This window comes from Phycodurus eques, chromosome 9 (assembly GCF_024500275.1).
Source record: "Phycodurus eques isolate BA_2022a chromosome 9, UOR_Pequ_1.1, whole genome shotgun sequence".
NCBI classification, from domain to species: domain Eukaryota; kingdom Metazoa; phylum Chordata; class Actinopteri; order Syngnathiformes; family Syngnathidae; genus Phycodurus; species Phycodurus eques.
Genome location: NC_084533.1, coordinates 12382532 through 12402119, shown reverse-complemented (window position 1 = coordinate 12402119; position 19588 = coordinate 12382532). Strand labels below are relative to the sequence as shown.

At 41.1% G+C, this 19588-nt stretch overlaps 1 protein-coding gene across 1 annotated transcript in view; it reads right to left on the bottom strand.

The window, feature by feature from the left end:
• The window catches only part of gfpt2 (glutamine-fructose-6-phosphate transaminase 2), a 28174-nt gene extending 14443 nt beyond the window's left edge, over positions 1 to 13731 (bottom strand). The window contains exons 1-8 of the mRNA XM_061685848.1: positions 13489 to 13731; positions 10796 to 10903; positions 6716 to 6823; positions 6438 to 6563; positions 5857 to 5915; positions 5255 to 5389; positions 3195 to 3256; positions 264 to 343 (exon numbers count right to left, since the gene is read on the bottom strand). Of these exons, the coding sequence (XP_061541832.1) occupies positions 264 to 343; positions 3195 to 3256; positions 5255 to 5389; positions 5857 to 5915; positions 6438 to 6563; positions 6716 to 6823; positions 10796 to 10903; positions 13489 to 13495 (685 nt within the window). The 5' untranslated portion in view covers positions 13496 to 13731. The remainder of the gene's footprint in view (positions 1 to 263; positions 344 to 3194; positions 3257 to 5254; positions 5390 to 5856; positions 5916 to 6437; positions 6564 to 6715; positions 6824 to 10795; positions 10904 to 13488) is intronic.
• Between the last annotated feature and the right edge of the window lie 5857 nt (positions 13732 to 19588).

Here is a 19588-nt window from a genome sequence, read left to right as displayed (position 1 = left end):
GTGTATATATAGAGTACATAGTATGTTACATATGTGATCTGTGTGTATTGTGGCTGTAGCGGTTGTGGTTTTCAGAAGTGTGTCAATAATACCAAGAGGTATTTCTTAGTTTTTCACCTCTCAACATTTTTTATAACAAAGATTCAATTAGTGCAGGGGTACTTAATGAAATGTCCAGTGAGAGTACATGTGTGAGTGGGGGTCAGCGCAGCAGATTTTGATTGCAATGAGGCAGGCAAAGTGAGGAAGAGTACCGTACTTACCGCCCTTGTATTGGACAGGGATGTGTTCAGTTGACAGCTCGTGTTCGCTTCGTACGCCAATGAGCAACGGACTTCCTCTTCTGATTATAGGTGAGGAGGTGGGAAAAATAACAAGTTTACTGTTAAATTAACAACAATTGAAGTTAGTGTACACACTGTTTGTGTATGGATGCTGATGCACTCTCGAAACGTTGTTAAATTTTTATTCATATGTGGTTTGTGTGAATTTCTTATGTTTACATCATACTTCCTCTCATTAATAAAATTAATTCCTGGGTTTGTTTCCAGTTCTTGAACACTGTCAGACTCATTTTACTGGCTGTTAATTCAGTCGAGTTTCTGATTGGCTGTTGAGGTGACAAAGGTAAAGGTCCAGCTACATTTGACAGGTGTGACTGACCTAAGAGCAAACAAAAGATCTTAATCAAACCTCTTCATGCCAAGTTGGTTATTAAGCCAGAAACACTTAAGGCCTCTCCTTAGCACGTACGTTATTCGTATGGCTGCATCTATCTTTTCTTTCCAGTTCGGATTTCTCTGGGGCTCGGCTCCACTGACGCAAGCCTGGTGGTTGTTTTAAGGGGTGTGGGGCTTGAAGTGAGGCTTGCAAACAGAAACGTGTGGTCGCTATCCAGTACAATATTTACCCTGAGGGAGGGAAAAGACAGGAAAAAGAGGGGAAGCAAATGGATGGTAGAAAAGTGAGATGTGTTGGTGGAAAGAGAGACAGAGGGAAAACAATTGAGGAAGATAAAGTCTAAACAGGAACAATTCAAAAGTCATGTCTGGAACCAGATCCTTGTAGACTATAACAAGAGTATCAGTATCAGTCTACAAACATTCCTTCATCCACACTCACTGGTGAACATATTTGTGAAAACTATGCCCTCTTTTTGGCAAAATACTTTTGGAAACTTGAAGCAGTGTTGTATTTCTCTTACGTGTGAATGGTGAGAAATGCCAAATGAAGAAATGAATAGAAGAATAAACACTATTGCCACATCATTGCCCAGTCCCATGACACCATGCAAACATCAGGATGACATGACATCATTGCTGCTTAGCTGCTTAGCTGCTTTTTTTTGCCAACTCCAATATTAAGAGAGAACTGCTGTGTTTGGGATATAAGCAAAGGCTTACACTGCTCAGACTGGTTGAACATGTTGCACATAATTCCAGTGATTGAAAACTACAAAGCATGTTTGAATAATAATAATAAGGTAATTTAGATTTATATAGTGCCTTTCAAGGGACCCAATGGCGCTTGAATGCAAACCCTATTTTAATAGGGTTGGCACCGTCTTTCTTTCGAATTCCCCTTTGCTCACGCAGTCATTTGCCTCGCCCTAATCTTGATGATGGATAACTGGAGCAGGAAATATATCAACTGAAATAAAACTTAGGGAGTGATAAACCAGGAGTCATGCTGCCAAGGTCTGAAACAGGAAACGGTCCGATAAGGAGTCACAGAGACACAGGTAGAGGGCCAGCTACAAAGAGGCCTCCAAAGAGAGAATGACGTCTGGCCCAGGAGAGCGAAGCAGACCAAAGGAGAGCTCATGGGAGAGAACGGTACAAAGCCCAGGAGAAAGATTGTCAAGCCAAAGCAAGGAGCTATAAACCAATGCGCCCTATCGGTCTGGGTCTTGTAGAATGACACAAGCATTCGGATGTGACTTTACAAACTTTTACACAATTGGAAAATTGACACTAAAAACATGTAATACGCACGCAGCGTTCTTCTCAAATGGTGCTAAAACAATGGCCAATGAGTGAAAGAAAGGGGAACAATGAATCACATTGACGTTTGCTTCTGAAGGGTGGCTCATCTTGAACCACCACAGGTTCATGACCACACAGTGACGTGTGTGAGTGTATGGTAATGTGAAAACTAGGCTTTACAAGATCAGGATTATTGGGGCCGATCACAGAGTTAAAAAAAACGATAACCGATCCGATCACAAGCTGGAGGAATGTGTCTATTTAAATGACCTGTTTATTTACTGTATATACTTGTGTACTTAATTGCTCCAAAAAATTATATTTACAATAAATAATGTATCTTTGTTCCTCTATTTATGCCAGTGAGGCATCGTGACAGACAGAACAAACGAATGGTCTTCTATTAGATGGCAGGAAGTAAATAAAGTCGTGAATGTATTCACTTTTGTGACATTTTTGTTTGTTGGTGTGCTGTGAGATTTTTCAATTGTAAAATATGTGCCTTGGCTCCATAAAGGTTGGAAATCACTGCTCTCCTCAGATCGTGTATTCTAATCAGTCAGGTCAAACCATCATTATAGCGTGACAGAAATAATGGGTGCTAACTTACCGTCATTAAATTACTTTATTTTTTATTAAATTACTTCACCCACACCAAAACTTTAGAGCATGATTCGACAGAACGCCGGCATGTTTACGTCCAACCGTTCGTGCTAGCAGTAGCTTGCTATGCTACATAACGTTTTGTTGCCTGCTTGCGAGCCGTATCGTATTAAAAGTATGTGAACATACCTCAAGCAAGCCTTAAACGAACGTCCTCCCCTGTCCTGACCACCGGTGACCACCAACACACGTTTTTCCCCATTTTGTTTTTATAATACAGTCGGCGCGAGCCACTCTTGTTGGCGTCGCCACTGTAACGAGTGTATCCAGTCACATTTGAGTTGACAAGATAAAGCCCACTGATCGTAAAAAACGGAATGCGGTGGTATCGGAATACAAGATTCTATTGCAGTAGTCTGTCATAGTGCAATCGTGAAAGAGCAAATTTGAGCATGATGGCGACGCGGAGTAAAATGTCTTTTGCGGAGCCGATCAATGGATCGCCGAATTATGACATTAAAGGTGATCAGCATAAAATGCTAATTATCAACCGGTACCGATAAGGCCGATAAAATCGGTGTAAAGTCCAGTGAAAACTTAACTAACCTGGCAACCACGGCCTCTCCTGGGAAATGGCGACTTTTGAACACCAGAGCAAAGGCTCCTTCCTGAGACAAAAAGAAGAAAAAAAACTAAAAGTTCACATTTAAGACCAAGAGTTTTCATTCATAATGAAGATAGACGTTACACATGTATTCCTAAATGAGACACAGTGACCCAAGAATGCTTCCACAAAAGAGTTCTGGTGGGGGTGGGGCATGTGTTGGAGGTACGGTAAATAACAACTGGGACTTCTATTGTGTAACATCTGCCGTGTTTCGAAAGCACTGTGGTGGATAGAAGTATAATTGGCTGAGTTTGTGTGGTTTTGAGAGCAAGGGGAGGGAATGTTTTGTTGTGGTCATACAGCGCACTGTGGGGTCTAACTGTCTGGTTCCCATTACTACGAAGAACACAGTTGCTCAGAGGACACACAACCAGCTCACACCCAAAATTCACGCAGTGGAAAATAGCCTCTTGATCTATGAAATCCTCTACAGCAAGTGAAGTTAACCGGGATGCTTTCAGGGCGGTCGCCACAGAGACCGTTTTGTGATGGTCCTCTGTGTTTTAAACAGGCAGGAAAACGAAACATACGGTATACTGAATAATGCGTGGAACCAAACAAAAACACCTTTAACGAAACCTAGCGACACTGCGACGTCACTTACGAGGGCCATTATTCAGGATTCAAATTCTCTCATACACACTACTGAAACACTCACACAGACAACTGAATAATTTTCTTTTCTCACATATACAACTACTAGTGAAACATTCTTACACACTACTAAATTGTTCTCATACACCATACTGAAATGGTTTCATACACAACGGATTTTGCTTGCTCACAGTGAAATGCTCTCTCTCGCTCTCACGCACACATACACACACGACTGAAAAGGTGTCACACACACAACAAAATATTTTTTTCACTCAAATAAACTAGTGAAAAGCTCTCACACACTATTAAAATTATACTATACACACTACTAAAACAGTCTCACACTTTTTTTCACTCACATACACTAGTGAAATACACACACTACTAAAATGCTCTCATACGCTACTGAAAGACATTCTCATACACTAGTGAAATGCTCACTCGAGAACACTTGGATACATTAGTGAAATGCTTTCACACACACACAACTGAAACGCGTATTTCAAGTTATTACAGGTTATTAGAGCGTTGAGCGCATTTGAGTAGGGCGTGAAAGGATTCCAGCCTGCTGGAAACAGAAAGGCTTCCATTTCAACGGAATGGTAGCCTCCAAAGTTGCACAAGTGAAATGTTCTCATAGACACAAATTAATCACTCCTCCATTCGGGCATGAAATATTTTTACATACACTACTGAAATCCTTTCACATATTGTATGGAAATACTCTCATGGTATTCATGAAATACGCGTTTCCGTGGTGTACATGAGTGTTTCCTGTCTCTATCAAAGAGCTTTTTATTAGTAGTGTGACTTCATTCCACTAGTGTTTGTGAACGTTTCTGTAGTGTGTATGAGAGCACTTTCCTAGTGTGTGTGTGTGTGTGTGTGTGTGTGAGTGTTTTACTCCTGTATCTGAGCAAACCGAAATTCCGTTGTGTGTGAGACCGTTTCAGTAGTGTGTATGAGAGTGTTTCACTTGTGTACGTAAATGGTAAATGGAGTGCACTTACAGTATATAGCACTTTTATCGATGCTATCATGGTGCCCAAAGTGCACATATTATCCCATTCATATATCAATGGGCAGCTGCTGCCATGCAAAATGTTGCCAGGTCCACTGGGAGAAAATTAGGGTTCAGTGTCTTGCCCAAGGACACTTCAACAGCGGAGAGCGCGGGGATTCGAACCACTGACCCTTCGGTCATTGGACGACCCGCTCAATTAACTGGACCACAACTGCCTTGTGAGTGAAGGGGCAAGGGGGCGGGGGTCAGTAGTGTGTATGAGGTAATCGTGAATTACGTCCCAGACGGCGCTTTGTCATCGTGGGTGTGCGACCAGAACAGCTAATAAAAAATGTCCACCTCACAACACAATAATAAAAGAATGCGCACGCCACTCACCAGCTGCTGAATGACCCTCTCCACCAACGTGGAGAAGCTGATGCTGTCATCTTCCCGGTTGTCGTAAACATATTTGATCAACTTTGGGATCACCTCTGTGTCTGTTTCAGATTCAAACTCATATCCCTTGGTGATCTGAGGATGTTAAGAGACATAATATTGAATCTTTTTTTTTTTTTTTTTTTTGCTTTTGGCTAAAGGTCCTTTTTTGGGACATAAAGTACACCTAGTATTGACTAGGCCCCTTAAAACTGATATGAAGTCTTTTAAGGTACCATGACAGGACAACCATTGAACTAAATGATACTGAACAAAGCAAATGCCAGTTATAATACATTATAGGTACTTGTAAGAAAATACATTTAAGCTGCTCATATTTGACTATATAAACTCATTGTGAATTTCATGAAGTTCACCTGTAACCAATCACATCCATCAACTTTTTTTACGACCGGAAACATTTTTTATTTACTGTTGCTAGAATTCTGCATCAGCGGAGTGGAGCTTGGATCAAATTGAAATGATGTAGTATTGTGGAAACATGGGAGATTTTTATTTTTTATTTTATTTCCTTGTTATGCCACCATGCATTTTTTACTTACCAGATAGGCCTTCAGCTCCTTGTAGTTGGTGATGATGCCGTTGTGGATGACGACAAACTCTAGCAGAGAGATTGAAGAGATTAGCGACCGTGGCGAAAGGTTTCGAGACGAGTGAGACGAGCTGTGATAAGACCAACTACCGTTTCTTCAAACGGAAATTCCATTCATATTTCTAATCGCCAAAACACACACTGCACAATTTAATGAGCTCTAATACAAGAGATGCAACATTTATTTATTTATTTTTTGCATTTGCAAACACTGAACTGCACAGTTTTGACTGACACTCTTATGGTTGTGGTTTACAGAGGTGTCCAACCACTTTTGTCTACCTTACTGAGCTAAATGTCCGCGGTATTATGAGGTTAAAGGTGTCATTTAAAAGCAATTTAAAATAAATGTTAAAAACGAATTAACCACCCACTTTTTGATGGATACGTTAAAAAATAAATGCACCATAAGACTATTACACCGTTACATGACTATCTCACTGAATGTGGGGTACACTACACCATGAATACAATAGAGGGTGCGGTAGCATATGTGACGTGACATGAAAGCGTCTTTCTTCGCCAGTTTACCATTATCGCTGTCAGAGCGATGAGGGTGGCTATTGAGAGCGCTCGGCTCTCCGTGTGTCGCCCAGCGAGTGTGAGCGAGGCCCAAGTGCGTACACAGTTCCTCTTCCAGGTCCAGAAAGTCTTTCTCTGGGGAACCAAGCAGACAACAAAGTCTCTCATACTGACGTGGACAACAGTGTCAAATCTCGACTCCACAAAAGCAACTGGGGAGATGATGCTTTAACACTTGGAATAAATGATTTGAGAGATTAATATGAATCCAAGGTGAATAAACGTACTATGAAGCTCTTCTTCCAAAGCCTTGACCTTTCCTCTCTTCTTGATTAAACAGATGGTTTTGCCATTGATGTCAGAGCGTTCCTTGTTTTTTCCATCCACAGCAATGCCTGTGAACAAACAGTCGACAACATCAAATGTTTGGCAGGCGGTACAGAAAAGAACACTCAAGATGCAATTTTGATCATTGCGAGGGAGCAAACTTCAAATCACAATATCCTGCAAAGTAAGTGATGCGGGCAGTTAATTAGGGAGGGGATGTGAACAAATCATTTTCATAAGGATGGACAAAGGCTTAGTCAATGAATGTACAGACAATATTCAACTACATATACATATAATACATTGTAGAAACTGACTGACTGACTCATCAATCCATCCATCAATGCGTGTGTGAATACAAATAAAACAGCTGTAAGACGACCTCGGCTTCATCCTGCTCAAATAGGATGAGCAAACACCAAGCACACATTTGCATTGGCGTGTTTTCTCTAGCATTTGTGTGTCTTCATGAAATAATAATGACAATCACAACCCAGATGACAAGAGGTTGTTGCTTTGCTTTCAAGTGTCACTGTAATCATACAAAGGGGATTCATTTATGCTGACTGGCTGCAGGGCAATGAGAGAGTCAGGTGAATTTTTTTTTGCATTGAATATTTGTGGACAATAAGGATACATGGACAGACAGCAGCACTCCCAGGCTGAATGATATGAATAACCTTGATTATGAATACCAGAGGTGTTCCTCTAAAGAAGCCTTGTAGATTAGAGATGAAAGTAGTATCAACAACGAATTCCACCATTCAACAATTAATTCCCTTTTATCTGCATACGTGTTTTTGAACTGCTGGAGTAAGCACAAGCAACAGAAGAGAGTTCATGCAACATCAAGAAGAACACGTAATCTCCGCACAGAAATCCCAAATTCTAAATTCCAAATGCTATCTGATGCATGCAGTGGATCAGTGTCTTAGGAAGCACCATTTTCTGATTGCAGGATGGCCACAATACTCCTAAACCTTCAACATTTTAGTGACAGTGGTGCCTTGAGATACAAGTTTAATTCATTCAGTAAACATGCTTGTAACCCAAAACACTTGTATCTCAAATCGTCTTTCCTCATTGAAATGAATGGAAATGCCATTATTCCATTCTAGCTTTCCCCAAAACAACCCTGCATTTAATGTAATATGTTTTTTTTAAATAAAAGAAATCGCCAGAGGTGGGTAGAGTAGCCAAATATTGTGCTCAAGTAAGAGTACTGTTACTTTAGAATAATATGACTCAAGTAAAAGTAAAAAGCATTCATCGAAATATTTACTTGTGTAAGAGTAAGAAAGTACTCAATGAAAAAACTACTCAAGAGTAATTTGTGAGTAACTTCTGATTTTTTAAATTTATTATTTTTTTTTAAATCAGAGCATGAACATCAAATTAATATATATATATATATATAATATATATATATATATATATATATATATATATAGGGAGTTGACACACACCTGCCACCATTTAAATTTTTAACTGCCAAAAAAACAACCACAAATGCATTGGGCCCTACGGTAACATTATTTGCTTCATTCACTTAAATGACTTCATGAAGAAGCTGTTGGCTGACCAGACTTACTGATTGTGTGTGTGTGTGCGCGCGCGCGCTAATTTTGCCATATGCACTGCCAAGACAACAACAAAAACATCTGCTGCTTACTGCAAGGTGTTTTCTCAATTTAGAAGTGGGCTGAAATATCCAAGTTTGGGAAGTCCCAATTTAAGAGCTGCATGACAAAGCTGTTGTTTTTTGGTCTGTAAACACACTCACGCGGCTGTTTTTTCTCTCCAAAATGAGTCATTTTGTTTGGCTCGCGATGCCTAGATTGCGCTGTCTTGTGACTGTCTTGTGTCGTCTCATTGGTGAATTGGGAGTCAAATGACATTAGTGTTCACGTTTGATTGACGCAATAGGCGCCCTATGGGGAAGTCGAAGATGGGAGTCTAAAAATAGACGCGCACAAGCATAAATGGATAAATAAAAGTAGTGAACGGCATGTCAATCATTGTAACTGAGTAAAAGTATCAAGCCTTCTTCACATAAATACTCAAGTAAAAGTAAAAAGTACAGTGCATTTAAAGTACTCTGACAAGTACAGTTTATCGAGAATGTTACTTGAGTAAATGTAACGGAGTAAATGTAGTGCCTTACTACCCACCCCTGGAAATGGCACACTATAATATTGTATGCTAACATATGCTAAAGACGTAATTAATTAGAATGTAAACAAACCCTTTTTGTCATTTTTATTTATTCAATGGACATCGTACTGATGTTTCTCGTGTGTGCACCTACGCCACCTGGGAGCAGTATAGTACAGACACACACATGTACCGAAACAGTAAGTTGCAGAAATATTAGTCGTTCTTTGTAGAGGATAAGGAATATATGCCTGTGACTATTGTTATATTACCTGTCTACATGTGTTGCTCCAACACTTGTGTTCAACTATCCATTGCTTAAAGGGTAAAAAAAAAAAAAAATGTAAACTGCGAAACGGATGCTTTTGTAATACAGTCCATGGCGTTTTGCATTGTTCGTTAGCATTAAGATAAATGGTCATATCTAAACCAATGCTATGTGGTTGTTTTACAGCATACTCGACATATCAAGGGCGTGCAAAATCCTCTCGGACCCGCCGCACCCCGCCAGCTCCTTCCCTCAGGTAGGCGCTACCGATCAATGCAAACTAGAACTAGTAGACATTCCAACAGCTTCTTCCCTCTTGCGATCAACTTCTTAAACACCTAACCTATAATTCCATTACAACAAGCTGGCAATTTTTTGACTTGAATTCGTTGTCACATTTCTGTGGGGCCAATTATGTATTACTCGTGCACTCACTGTAGTTGTCTCGCCATGCTGCACTATTTGCATATACTGGCCACTCATGCCAGAGTAGCATCTGCTCCATTTGCACACTGATTGAGGAGTATCTGTAACATTTGCACAATCAACATTGTCCCAGATGATCGCACTACTCGTGACTTTAAACCGCATACACTCCTTGAAGTCTCAGCGCCCTTTGCACAATGGTCATTGCACCGGACTATTGCAATATTAGTCATTCGAACTGCTCTAAGTGCTAGAGGACTCTGCATCTTTTTGCACAATTGTTTTTTGTCAATGTCTTTATGTCTCCAAAGTCTTCTGTAAATTGACTGTCTGTTGTACTAGAGCGGCTCCAACGACCGGAGACAAATTCCTTGTGTGTTTTGGACATACTTGGCAAATAAAGATGATTCTGATTCTGATATAATTATCTTTGTTCTATGTGTAGTTTGGCAGTAAACTTCAACTGGGCGTGGCAATAAACAGCCTGAGGTCTGCTTTTAAATAATTGTTCACCATCTACTTAATTGCTTGTTGTTGTTGTTGTGAAGTGACTTGCCTTGAGGTCGCAGAGCACAAGTTGTCACTCATATCTCAAGGCACCACTGTACTCTTAGAGAGCACTCACACTTGGCCACTGATTCCCAACCACTGTGTTCCGTGTGAGATCATCAGGTATGGGAAATCATCCAATTTATCTTAATTGGTCCAAAATTAAATTTTTTTTTTTTTTTTTTACTACGAACAATGTATCTTTGTTCAACTATATGCCAGCTATGTATAGTGGTGGATGGTTGCTAGATGACTATGAATTTTTCATGGTCCTCTCAGTAAAAAATAACATTGTACCTTAGCTTGTTACTGGGGTGGTACCCTTAAATTGCTTTTGTATCCTACCCTTGACACTTGGCTTGTACTGCTTGGCAAACATACCTGGGCGTTTTTGACCCTGAAAAGTTAGTTACCTTAAAGTCTAACAAAAAGCCTTCTGTGGTTCAGTAGGTTAAATTTCTACATGGAGGGACAGACCTTGACCGCTCCTTTATGTCTATTTCTGATTAATTTATTATCTTCTGTTGCCTCACTCTGCCATTCCCTAGTTCATGATGACATTTGTTTGAATATAGGAATAGCTAAAATACCTCAAATTTGTGTGTGTGTGTGTGTGGAAGGGGGCGGGGGGTAGCCGTCTTACCTGCTGAATCGTAGCCTCTGTACTCAAGTCTCTGCAGTCCCTTCACTAGTGTCTCAAATATCTCCTTCCTGGTCCGAGGCACTTGATGGTTTAGGTAAGCAAAAATCCCTTTAGGACACAGAGTGGCAAGTTTAACCTGAAATGCCAACTATTTTGGATCTTAATGTCAATAATTCCATTTCAAGAACAGTCACATGATAGAGACAAGGTATGTTTTATATTTAGGCAAACACAGGCAATTGCCTGGGAGGTGAGAATTCCAGGGTGCCCCAATGTCTCATGAAGACTGATGAATAAAATCTTTAATGTAAAGTTATTTTTTTTTGTCTTCAATTCTTAATCAATAATGATTGTTTATATGCTTCCACCTCCCTTTTCATACAATGGACTACTCATTCCTACTGCGTGTGTGCAGACTAGATTCAGGACGCCGAGAGCAAAATAAAGTTGTTGGCGCGGTGGTGAGTATTTACCCCAGTGGAGCGGAAAAGAGTAGAAGCCCAGAGGAAGGCAAACAATTTTAAAAACTACTAAATGTTTCAACCTTTTAATGTTGGCATATGTGCGTAACTTACAGTGACAACAGAAGATACAGAGGCGTTATTATATACTGTAGGCCTATAGCACTGCTGTCAGTGTCATTATCAGAGGAGAATGTGGTTAAAAATTGGAGGTACACTTTTCATCGCAAGGACGTGCGTATTAAAGTAGTCGAAAAGGTAAACTATATTACATGTTGATTATTGTTCTTATCAAAAAAGTGCTCATGAATGACTTGTTAGACAACAATTCTTAAAAAAGGATTTTAAAGACTGTCTAACTTGGGAAATGTTCTCAAATTATTTTAGTTGATGATAGACATTCATATTTACAAGCTTTGGTCGTAAATTTTCATTGGCCAGTAGGAAGGGGAACTTATAAAAACGTGTGTAACTAATAATAAAGCTGTCAGATAATTGTAACAGATTTGTGTTGAGGTAAAAATGCAACTTTGTCAGTGCAGTACACTGTTTGAGGCCTCCATGACTGGGTTTGCTTTGGGACTACAAAATGTCTATACTGTATCTATGCCTCTGGATACCGCATGTGTCAGAATGAATGCATAGAGGCTTGTGGACACTTGCTTGGTGAATTTCCACACTCAGTGGTCTCTTCACAATCTAATGAGATGAGATCAAAAGCAAGAGCCGTAAGAGCCATTGCCAAGATTAGATTTTTTTGTGGTCAGTTTTGACACACACTATCACAGAGGTGTTAAACAATTTATCTCTGCCAGAAATAGTCCTTGTTAGGTAGCGGGATTAAAAACAACTTGCCTTGTTTGTATGAACTTTGTGGAGACTTAGACGGATAGAGATAAAAGTACGAATCCAGGAATTTTTTTTTTCTTCTTTTTTTTTACACGTTGGTAAATTGTGCCTTTTTGAACTCTGATTCTCTGTGAAATCAAATTCCAAGTGTATGTCTACAAAAAGCGGGTATTCTGCAAAGCTGTAGACACTGTTGAACACTGATGGAGGCACTGCCCTACTAGTGGTCTATCAAATGCATGAGGTCAAACTCATTTCTGTCACTGGCCTCATCACAGTTATGGTTTCCTTCTGATGGCCGTCCATCCATTTTCTGAGCCGCTTATCTTCACTAGGGTCGCGGGAGTGCTGGAGCCTATCCCAGCTATCGTCGGTTCAGGAGGCGGGGTACACCCTGAACTGGTTGCCAGCCAGTCGCAGGGCACACATAAACAAACCATTCGCACTCACATTGACACCTACGGGCAATATAATGCGTTGGCGCTCATGTGGTAAATGAAGCAACCAAAATATTAGGAACAGCTTGGTGCAACGCAATTCTCCAGCACTGAAACTACAACCACATGAATAAACATACTGAAAGATAAAAACCTATCTGGTGGTCTCAATCAACATTTTTTTTTTTTTTTTTTTTTTTAAATCTTTCAGCATTTGTTTCGGATCTCATTAAAACACTGTAATATTGTCATAATGATACAAATAATATCGACATTTTACAAAACAGTAATATGAGCCTAATAATAAAACTTATTATATTGTTTATATTATTATTCTAAAATATGTCATTTGTTGGGGGGGGGGGGGGGGGCATTTACAAATGATTCTTAAAATACGGCTGTTGATAAGTAGGGCCGTGTGAACGTGTCCTGCAGGAATGTTATATTTTCACGCAGACAGCTGCTTATGGAAGGGGGACATAGACCGCAGTGTTTCGGCAGCCAGTTAAGTTGTGTTGAAGGGGAGGGGGGGGGGAAATTGACGTCGGGTTGTAAACGTCGCGTACAACCGACCCGAAGTTACCGAGCACACTTGAGGTTGTCACAACGCGTTAGGTTACTTTCCAATACGAACGTCGCTCTATTGCATCTGAAATGAGGCTGTCATGACTGGCATAAAAATCCTGGCGGTGGTGGTGGGGAACACGGACACGTAGCAGTTGAGCGTAAAAGCCACAAGGGCTAGCTAGGGTGGAATTTTTGTGTTTGTTTTAACAACACTTTCCTCGATGTGAACGTCTGGGGGGGGGGGGGAAAGGCTGAATTGGCTTCACGTACACACGTTTCTGCGAACTTTTAAGCCTCTCAAGTCGACACTGTGCGCGTAAGGCGCATAAACGATCCGGCACGAACGCGGACAATGAAATGAAAAATGGCAAAGACCTACCACACATGGCTTTACGCTGTGCTGGGTAAAAGTTCGGCTTGTCAACGGAAAGTAAAAAGGGAGCTGTTTTGTCAGTGGGAGTGACGACGACGACGACGACGATGATGATGATGCTGCTGCTTCTCTGTGCATGGAGTGTGCGCAAAGAAGGTTGGCGTGGAGCATTTAAATGGTGTTTCCCGGAGAGGCAGGGACTCCACCTCCCCCCCGTTGACGCCTTCCTTGTCCTCTCGAATCCACATCAGTCACATCACGGGACACACGTACCTGCACAGCCAGGACGCCCGTCACATGACACACACTCTCAGCGCCATGTGAACTGCTTCGCATTTACTACGAGATGCATCCAGGTAGCACAGTGACCTACAATGGTGAGCGGTCAGAGAAGAGAAGAGTCTTCAAGAGTTTTCTCTTCTCTGTGTGCTTCCGTGTCATCTTCATCCTCCGGGGCTTTCACAATCAGTAGTGCTGGCACATGTCATTGAACTATTTCAGCAATTTGTTTCTTGAATCAGATTTCAAATTTGCCTCAAGAGGGTCAGCTAAATACAAGGCAAAACAAAAGGTCTTGGAACAAGATTTTAAATATATAGACATAGATTTTAATTAACAGTCAAAGGATTAACAGTCGTACAACTGCACTGTGTCCTACAAGTTTTGTAACATTTGTGTGAATATGAGCACAGTATGGCAATCTACCTCACAGTCATCTGTCCAAAGCTTTTAATTCCGAATATTGCAGAAGACTTTTATTGAAATACATTATTTTCTAGTCCTACTGTCCTTGAATGTTTCCATTTGCGTTCATAAAGATGCTCGATTGCAGATGTTGACAGTGAGACTTAATCTTCTCCAGAGTAGGGTTGACTTCTATGGAATTTGTGAAGGGGTTTAATTGGCGATAGACAAAAGACCTTCTAACTACCTTAACGATCACCCATGAGGACTTGGGTGGTGTAACTGACTCCCTCCCCCGTTTGTTGGGCCACACACACACACACACACACACACCACAAGCCTGTCAAACTATATGAGTGAAACATGCTGACCCAGCAACAAATCTGTACTCACCATATATCACCCTTGAAATGTGGTCTTTTAACACTCCCAACAGTGAGGGTGAGATGCTGGGGTTTTAAAGAGTCACTAAAGTCACACAAAAACCTCGTATAAATTTGACACACCGCAGAGAAGAGTATTTTGTTAACAAGCAACAACAATTTAAATAAATAAAAATAATAATAATGGCAAAGTATGTGTAATCAGGCTATATTCATTCATTCGTACTGCACGCTGCTTATCCGCACTTGTGGGCGTGCTGGAGCCCATCCCTGCTATCTTTTGGGCGTGAGGCGGGGTCGCCACCCAATCGCAATATATATATATAAATATGGCAAACATGAGTTGGTCAACACAGCCTACCCCCCTTCAAGGGTTCGCTCTGCTCTGATGAAGAATAAAATAACAAAAACGCCGCACTTTGTATTTCAAGGCGCTTGCACTCAGTGGGAGTTTAACAATCCTCCATCATGGTGACAGGTGATTTAATAGGGTGAAATGAAAATACTCCTCACATTTTTGCACTTCCAACACCAAACAAAACACCAAAATTAAGAATGACAAAGTAATTTATTTAAGCATGCTACTGGGTTTTACATAAGAAATTGGATTTTTATTTTCTTATCTGAAGGAGTCCAGTTTTCCTCTCCTGTTTTATTGAGATTGCTGCCTTATCATCTATGACGATTAACTGGACTCTGGAATATGTGTGCCCATGCAGCATGTCTTATTGAATCATGATTTATAAGTCCCACATGACAACAGGTAAATCCAGAGTCCAGAGATGAAACCGCATCATTATGGCTAAACTAATCTGACTCAGACCAGTAGCTATCACTTTCGAAACTACAAAATAAAAGTTGTATGAATGACCTCTTGAATTATATGTTCCATAACCACATAAATAAAACAGTTCTCGTGGAATACAACAGTTTCCCATCACGGAGTGTGCTTTATCACATTGATAACTGCTACTCCTGCTGGATTTAAAAGTCTTACTGGGGATCATTAACCAAGGCAGAATTTGTCACTGTATGCGACAGAGAAACTAGCTTTGACGTTTACACGCTTTGATGGCTTTATGGCACATTGCTCCATTTACAGTGGTTGAATCAGTTCCCTTTTAAATTTATTGGCCACAACATAAGATAGACCTGAATGATCTGATGAGAGCCAATACAAAAACAATGAAACGTTGTTTTCCCTCTAATGTAACAAAATAACTCAAATATTAGAAACAGCTCTCATTATGATACAGTGCAGTTCTACTGCAATATTGGTAGATGAGTATGTCTCTACAGAGCCAATCGCCGAATTCCATATTATAGACAACTTTATACAAAACATAAGATGATGTCAAGGGCAATGAGACTGATCCAAAAGGAAGAAAAATATGTTTCCAGTGTCCACGTTTTGAGGAATGTTGGCTCAGTCACATGGCTCCCCTCACTCTGCCCAAACCACATCCGCCTTAATGAAATGTAAGTGATAATTTCAGTGATCAAAGATGTGTGATGTTAACAGAGGATTACAATAAGTAGGCTACTCTTTCACAAATCCACTAGCATTGCAAAGTATCGGAGCATTACTATTAGTATTTACCTGAGGGTGCAGTCGAGCCACTTATATAACAAAGGTCTTCCTGTGAACATTTAACTGATGTTTGAGGTTTGCGTGAGTGAGAGCCAGGAAAGATAAGGCCGCAACTGCATTCCTCCCCAGGCTTAAAAGCTTAATACAGCACAGTATAATGATGTTTGCAATGTGACTTTGCTATCCACTAAGATCCATTGTAAATGACATGTCCTCTTGGGCAATCATCTCCATGTCACAAAGCTTTATTAGCAAACATCTTTCCAGGTGTTGTCACATAGAATCGGGCGTAACTCAACTTTATTTATAGAGCACTTTTAAAAAGAACTGCACCTGTAATAAAGTCCTGGGCATAACTTCGAAGATAAAACATAAAAAAGTTGAACTTCTAGTTTAAATAAGACTTCACTTCACATTGGCACAAAGGAGGTCCAGAGTTTTATTCCCTGTCATCTCACAGTCCGATATGTTCTGTTAAGTTCTTAGTAGATGAAAAACAGGGACATAATTGAAGCAGCCACTGAATAGTACAGGGCACAGAGATGTGCAAATTCGAATCTTGTGAGCGCAGCGTGCGTGACGTCACTCGCGTTGGCTGCAGGACCTGAAGTTTTAATGTAATCAACTTCAGTTTTCTAACAGCCATTAATGTTTCCATTGAGGAGTGACCTCACATTCTCCATTATTATCATTGGAAGGAATGGTTCAAATCGGCGGCACGGTGGGCGACTGGTCACAGCTCACAGTTCTGAGGAGTGGGGTTCAATCCCCGGCCCCGCCTGTGTGGAGTTTGCACGTTCTCCCCGTGCCTGCGCAGGTTGGTTTTCTCCGGGCACTCCGATTTCCTCCCACATCCCAAAAACATGCATGGTAGGTTGATTGAAGACTCTAAAATTGCCCGTAGCTGTGAACGTGTGTGCAAATGGTTGTTTGTTTGTATGTGCACTGCGATTGGCTGGCAACCAGTTCAGAGTGTACCCCGCCTCCTGCCCGATGACAGCTGGGATAGGCTCCAGCACGCCTGCGACCCTAGTGAGGAGAAGCGGCTCTGAAAATGGATGGATGGATGGATGGAATGGTTAAATCTCCTGTCCCATTTAGTCCTCTCTCTCGCTTCACTTCACGTCTTCATTTTAGCACTGGCTCTCTTCCCACTCCCGATGTCCCCCAGAATGTACTCCTTACCGTGGGGATGCCCGCTGGCTTTATGTTGGGGGCAAAGCTCCTTTCGGTTATAGCATTGCAAACAAATGGCAGAAAAGCATGATATTCTCCCCCCAAAAAATATTTCGGCTAAAATGCTGTAATTCTGCAAATGGTTTAGCGCGACGCAAAAAGAATACAAAATGGTAATAAAGGGTGGAAAGTATGGGTAAAGGAGAAAGTTAATGGAGCTCTTGTGACAGGCTGCTAACTCACAGGCACACACAACAACAAGCGCCGATATCCATCCATTCATGCATTTTCAGAGCCGCTTCTCCTCACTAGGGTCGCGGGAGTGCTGGAGCCTATCCCAGCTATCATCGGGCAGGAGGCGGGGTACACCCTGAACTGGTTGCCAACCAATCGCAGGGCACATACAAACAACCATTTGCACTCACATTCACACCTACGGGCAATTTAGAGTTGTGAATCAACCTACCATGCATGTTTTTGGGATCTGGGAGGAAACCGGAGTGCCCGGAGAAAACCTACGCAGGCACGGGGAGAATATGCAAACTCCACACAGGCGGGGCCGGGGATTGAACCCGGGTCCTCAGAACTGTGAGGCAGAAGCGCCGATATATTCCGCCAAAAAATTCCACGACTAAAATGCTGAAAATAGTGCAAATGGTTAAGCACAATGTAAAACGAAATGTTCTGTAAAGTGTGGAAAAGTATAAGTAAAGGACAAAGTTAGCGGAGCTCTTGTAATAGGCTGCTGACCCACAGGTGCCTCTTGTATCCTCAACTGTCAAACTGTACAGTCTGCCGCCGTGCTCTACAACACAGTAGCGTGTGCGTCATGACAAACTGTTTCTACTCACAAGCAAAACTAAGTCATTTTTTTGTGCTTACAGTGTATATATAAATCAGCAGTTGTACGCTTCACTGTATTATGTCCTTAACTTGGAGCTTATGTTGTGTTCATTTGTTTTTTCATGGTTTTTAAAGGTCCCATATTTTGGCTATTTAGACCTCCTTATAGTGACTCTCGAACATAGACTTAGTATGAAAGTGTCTTTTTCATTTAAAAAAACTAACAAAACAAAAAAACACCTTGGTTTTGTCATACTAGTGTCCCAAAAAAACTCCTTCTGTTGGACCCAGTTTTGTATCTGCTTTGTCCACATTTGGCTAAAACCGCCCCCTTTCCTCTGATTGGTTGCCTCCGTGTAGAAGACCCACTTGTTAGAGCACACGTGTTCTCACGGCAGACAACGTCTTGAACTCATGAGTGTGTGGAGGATTTTAATTCACGTTTCACATTTTTACTGAGGCACCATAGAGCCAATATAACATCCCAAATACTAGAAAAAGTTGGTTTGGTAAAATCTGGGACCTGCACATACTGTCTGGTGGTACCAATCAGCAAATCAAGTGAAGCACTCATCTAAAAACGTCTCACTTGTTCGTTGAGCTAAGGGACTTCCATCATAAACAATCAATTTAAAAAAATACAGTAACTCTATGTGTGACTTCAGTCAAAATCCCACGATGGAGTGTAAATTACAGTTAATTACTGTATAATCACTTTTTTTTTGTCTGTATGGTATGTGGTCAAATTTACAGGAATGGCTAACAGTGTGCATCAGCAGGATGTGGTTCAGTGATTTGAACATATCCAGCTCAGTGGTCAGATCTTGCAGTAGGGGGCGGGGGGGGGATTACCTCACTGTCCACATCTGTTTCACGTTAGGCAATGGGGGGCGTGCACACGAGGGCCTAAACATACTTCTGCACTTCCCACTTAGTGGGAGACAACAGGACAGTGCCAGATGAACACCACAAAGAAAGACGTCGCTAATCACTGAAAACATACACATAGATAGGCTTATTGGCTGCGCACTGAGATACCTGTATACAGTAGGATGTAACCTTTAATCCTGATTGACAGGAGAGATGTACAGCAAACAGGCATTTAATAGCAGTAAAGGGTCTGTAGGATTTGTGATTATTATTGTTATTGCAGCACACGCCATTCACTTCACATTATAGTCAAACATGAATGAAATCAGTTTTGGCTTACTAGTGTTGTGCTCAAGACTAGACTTTACACCGATTTTATCGGCCTTATCGGTATCGGACGATACTTAGCATTTTATGCTGATCGGCTTTAATGTCGTAATTCGCCAATCCGATCAATGATGTCATTGATCGGCTCTGCAAAAGACATCGACTCCGCGTCACCATCGTGCACAAATTCAAATAAATCCAAAAGCTAGTTGTTGTTTTTTTTAGCCATGTC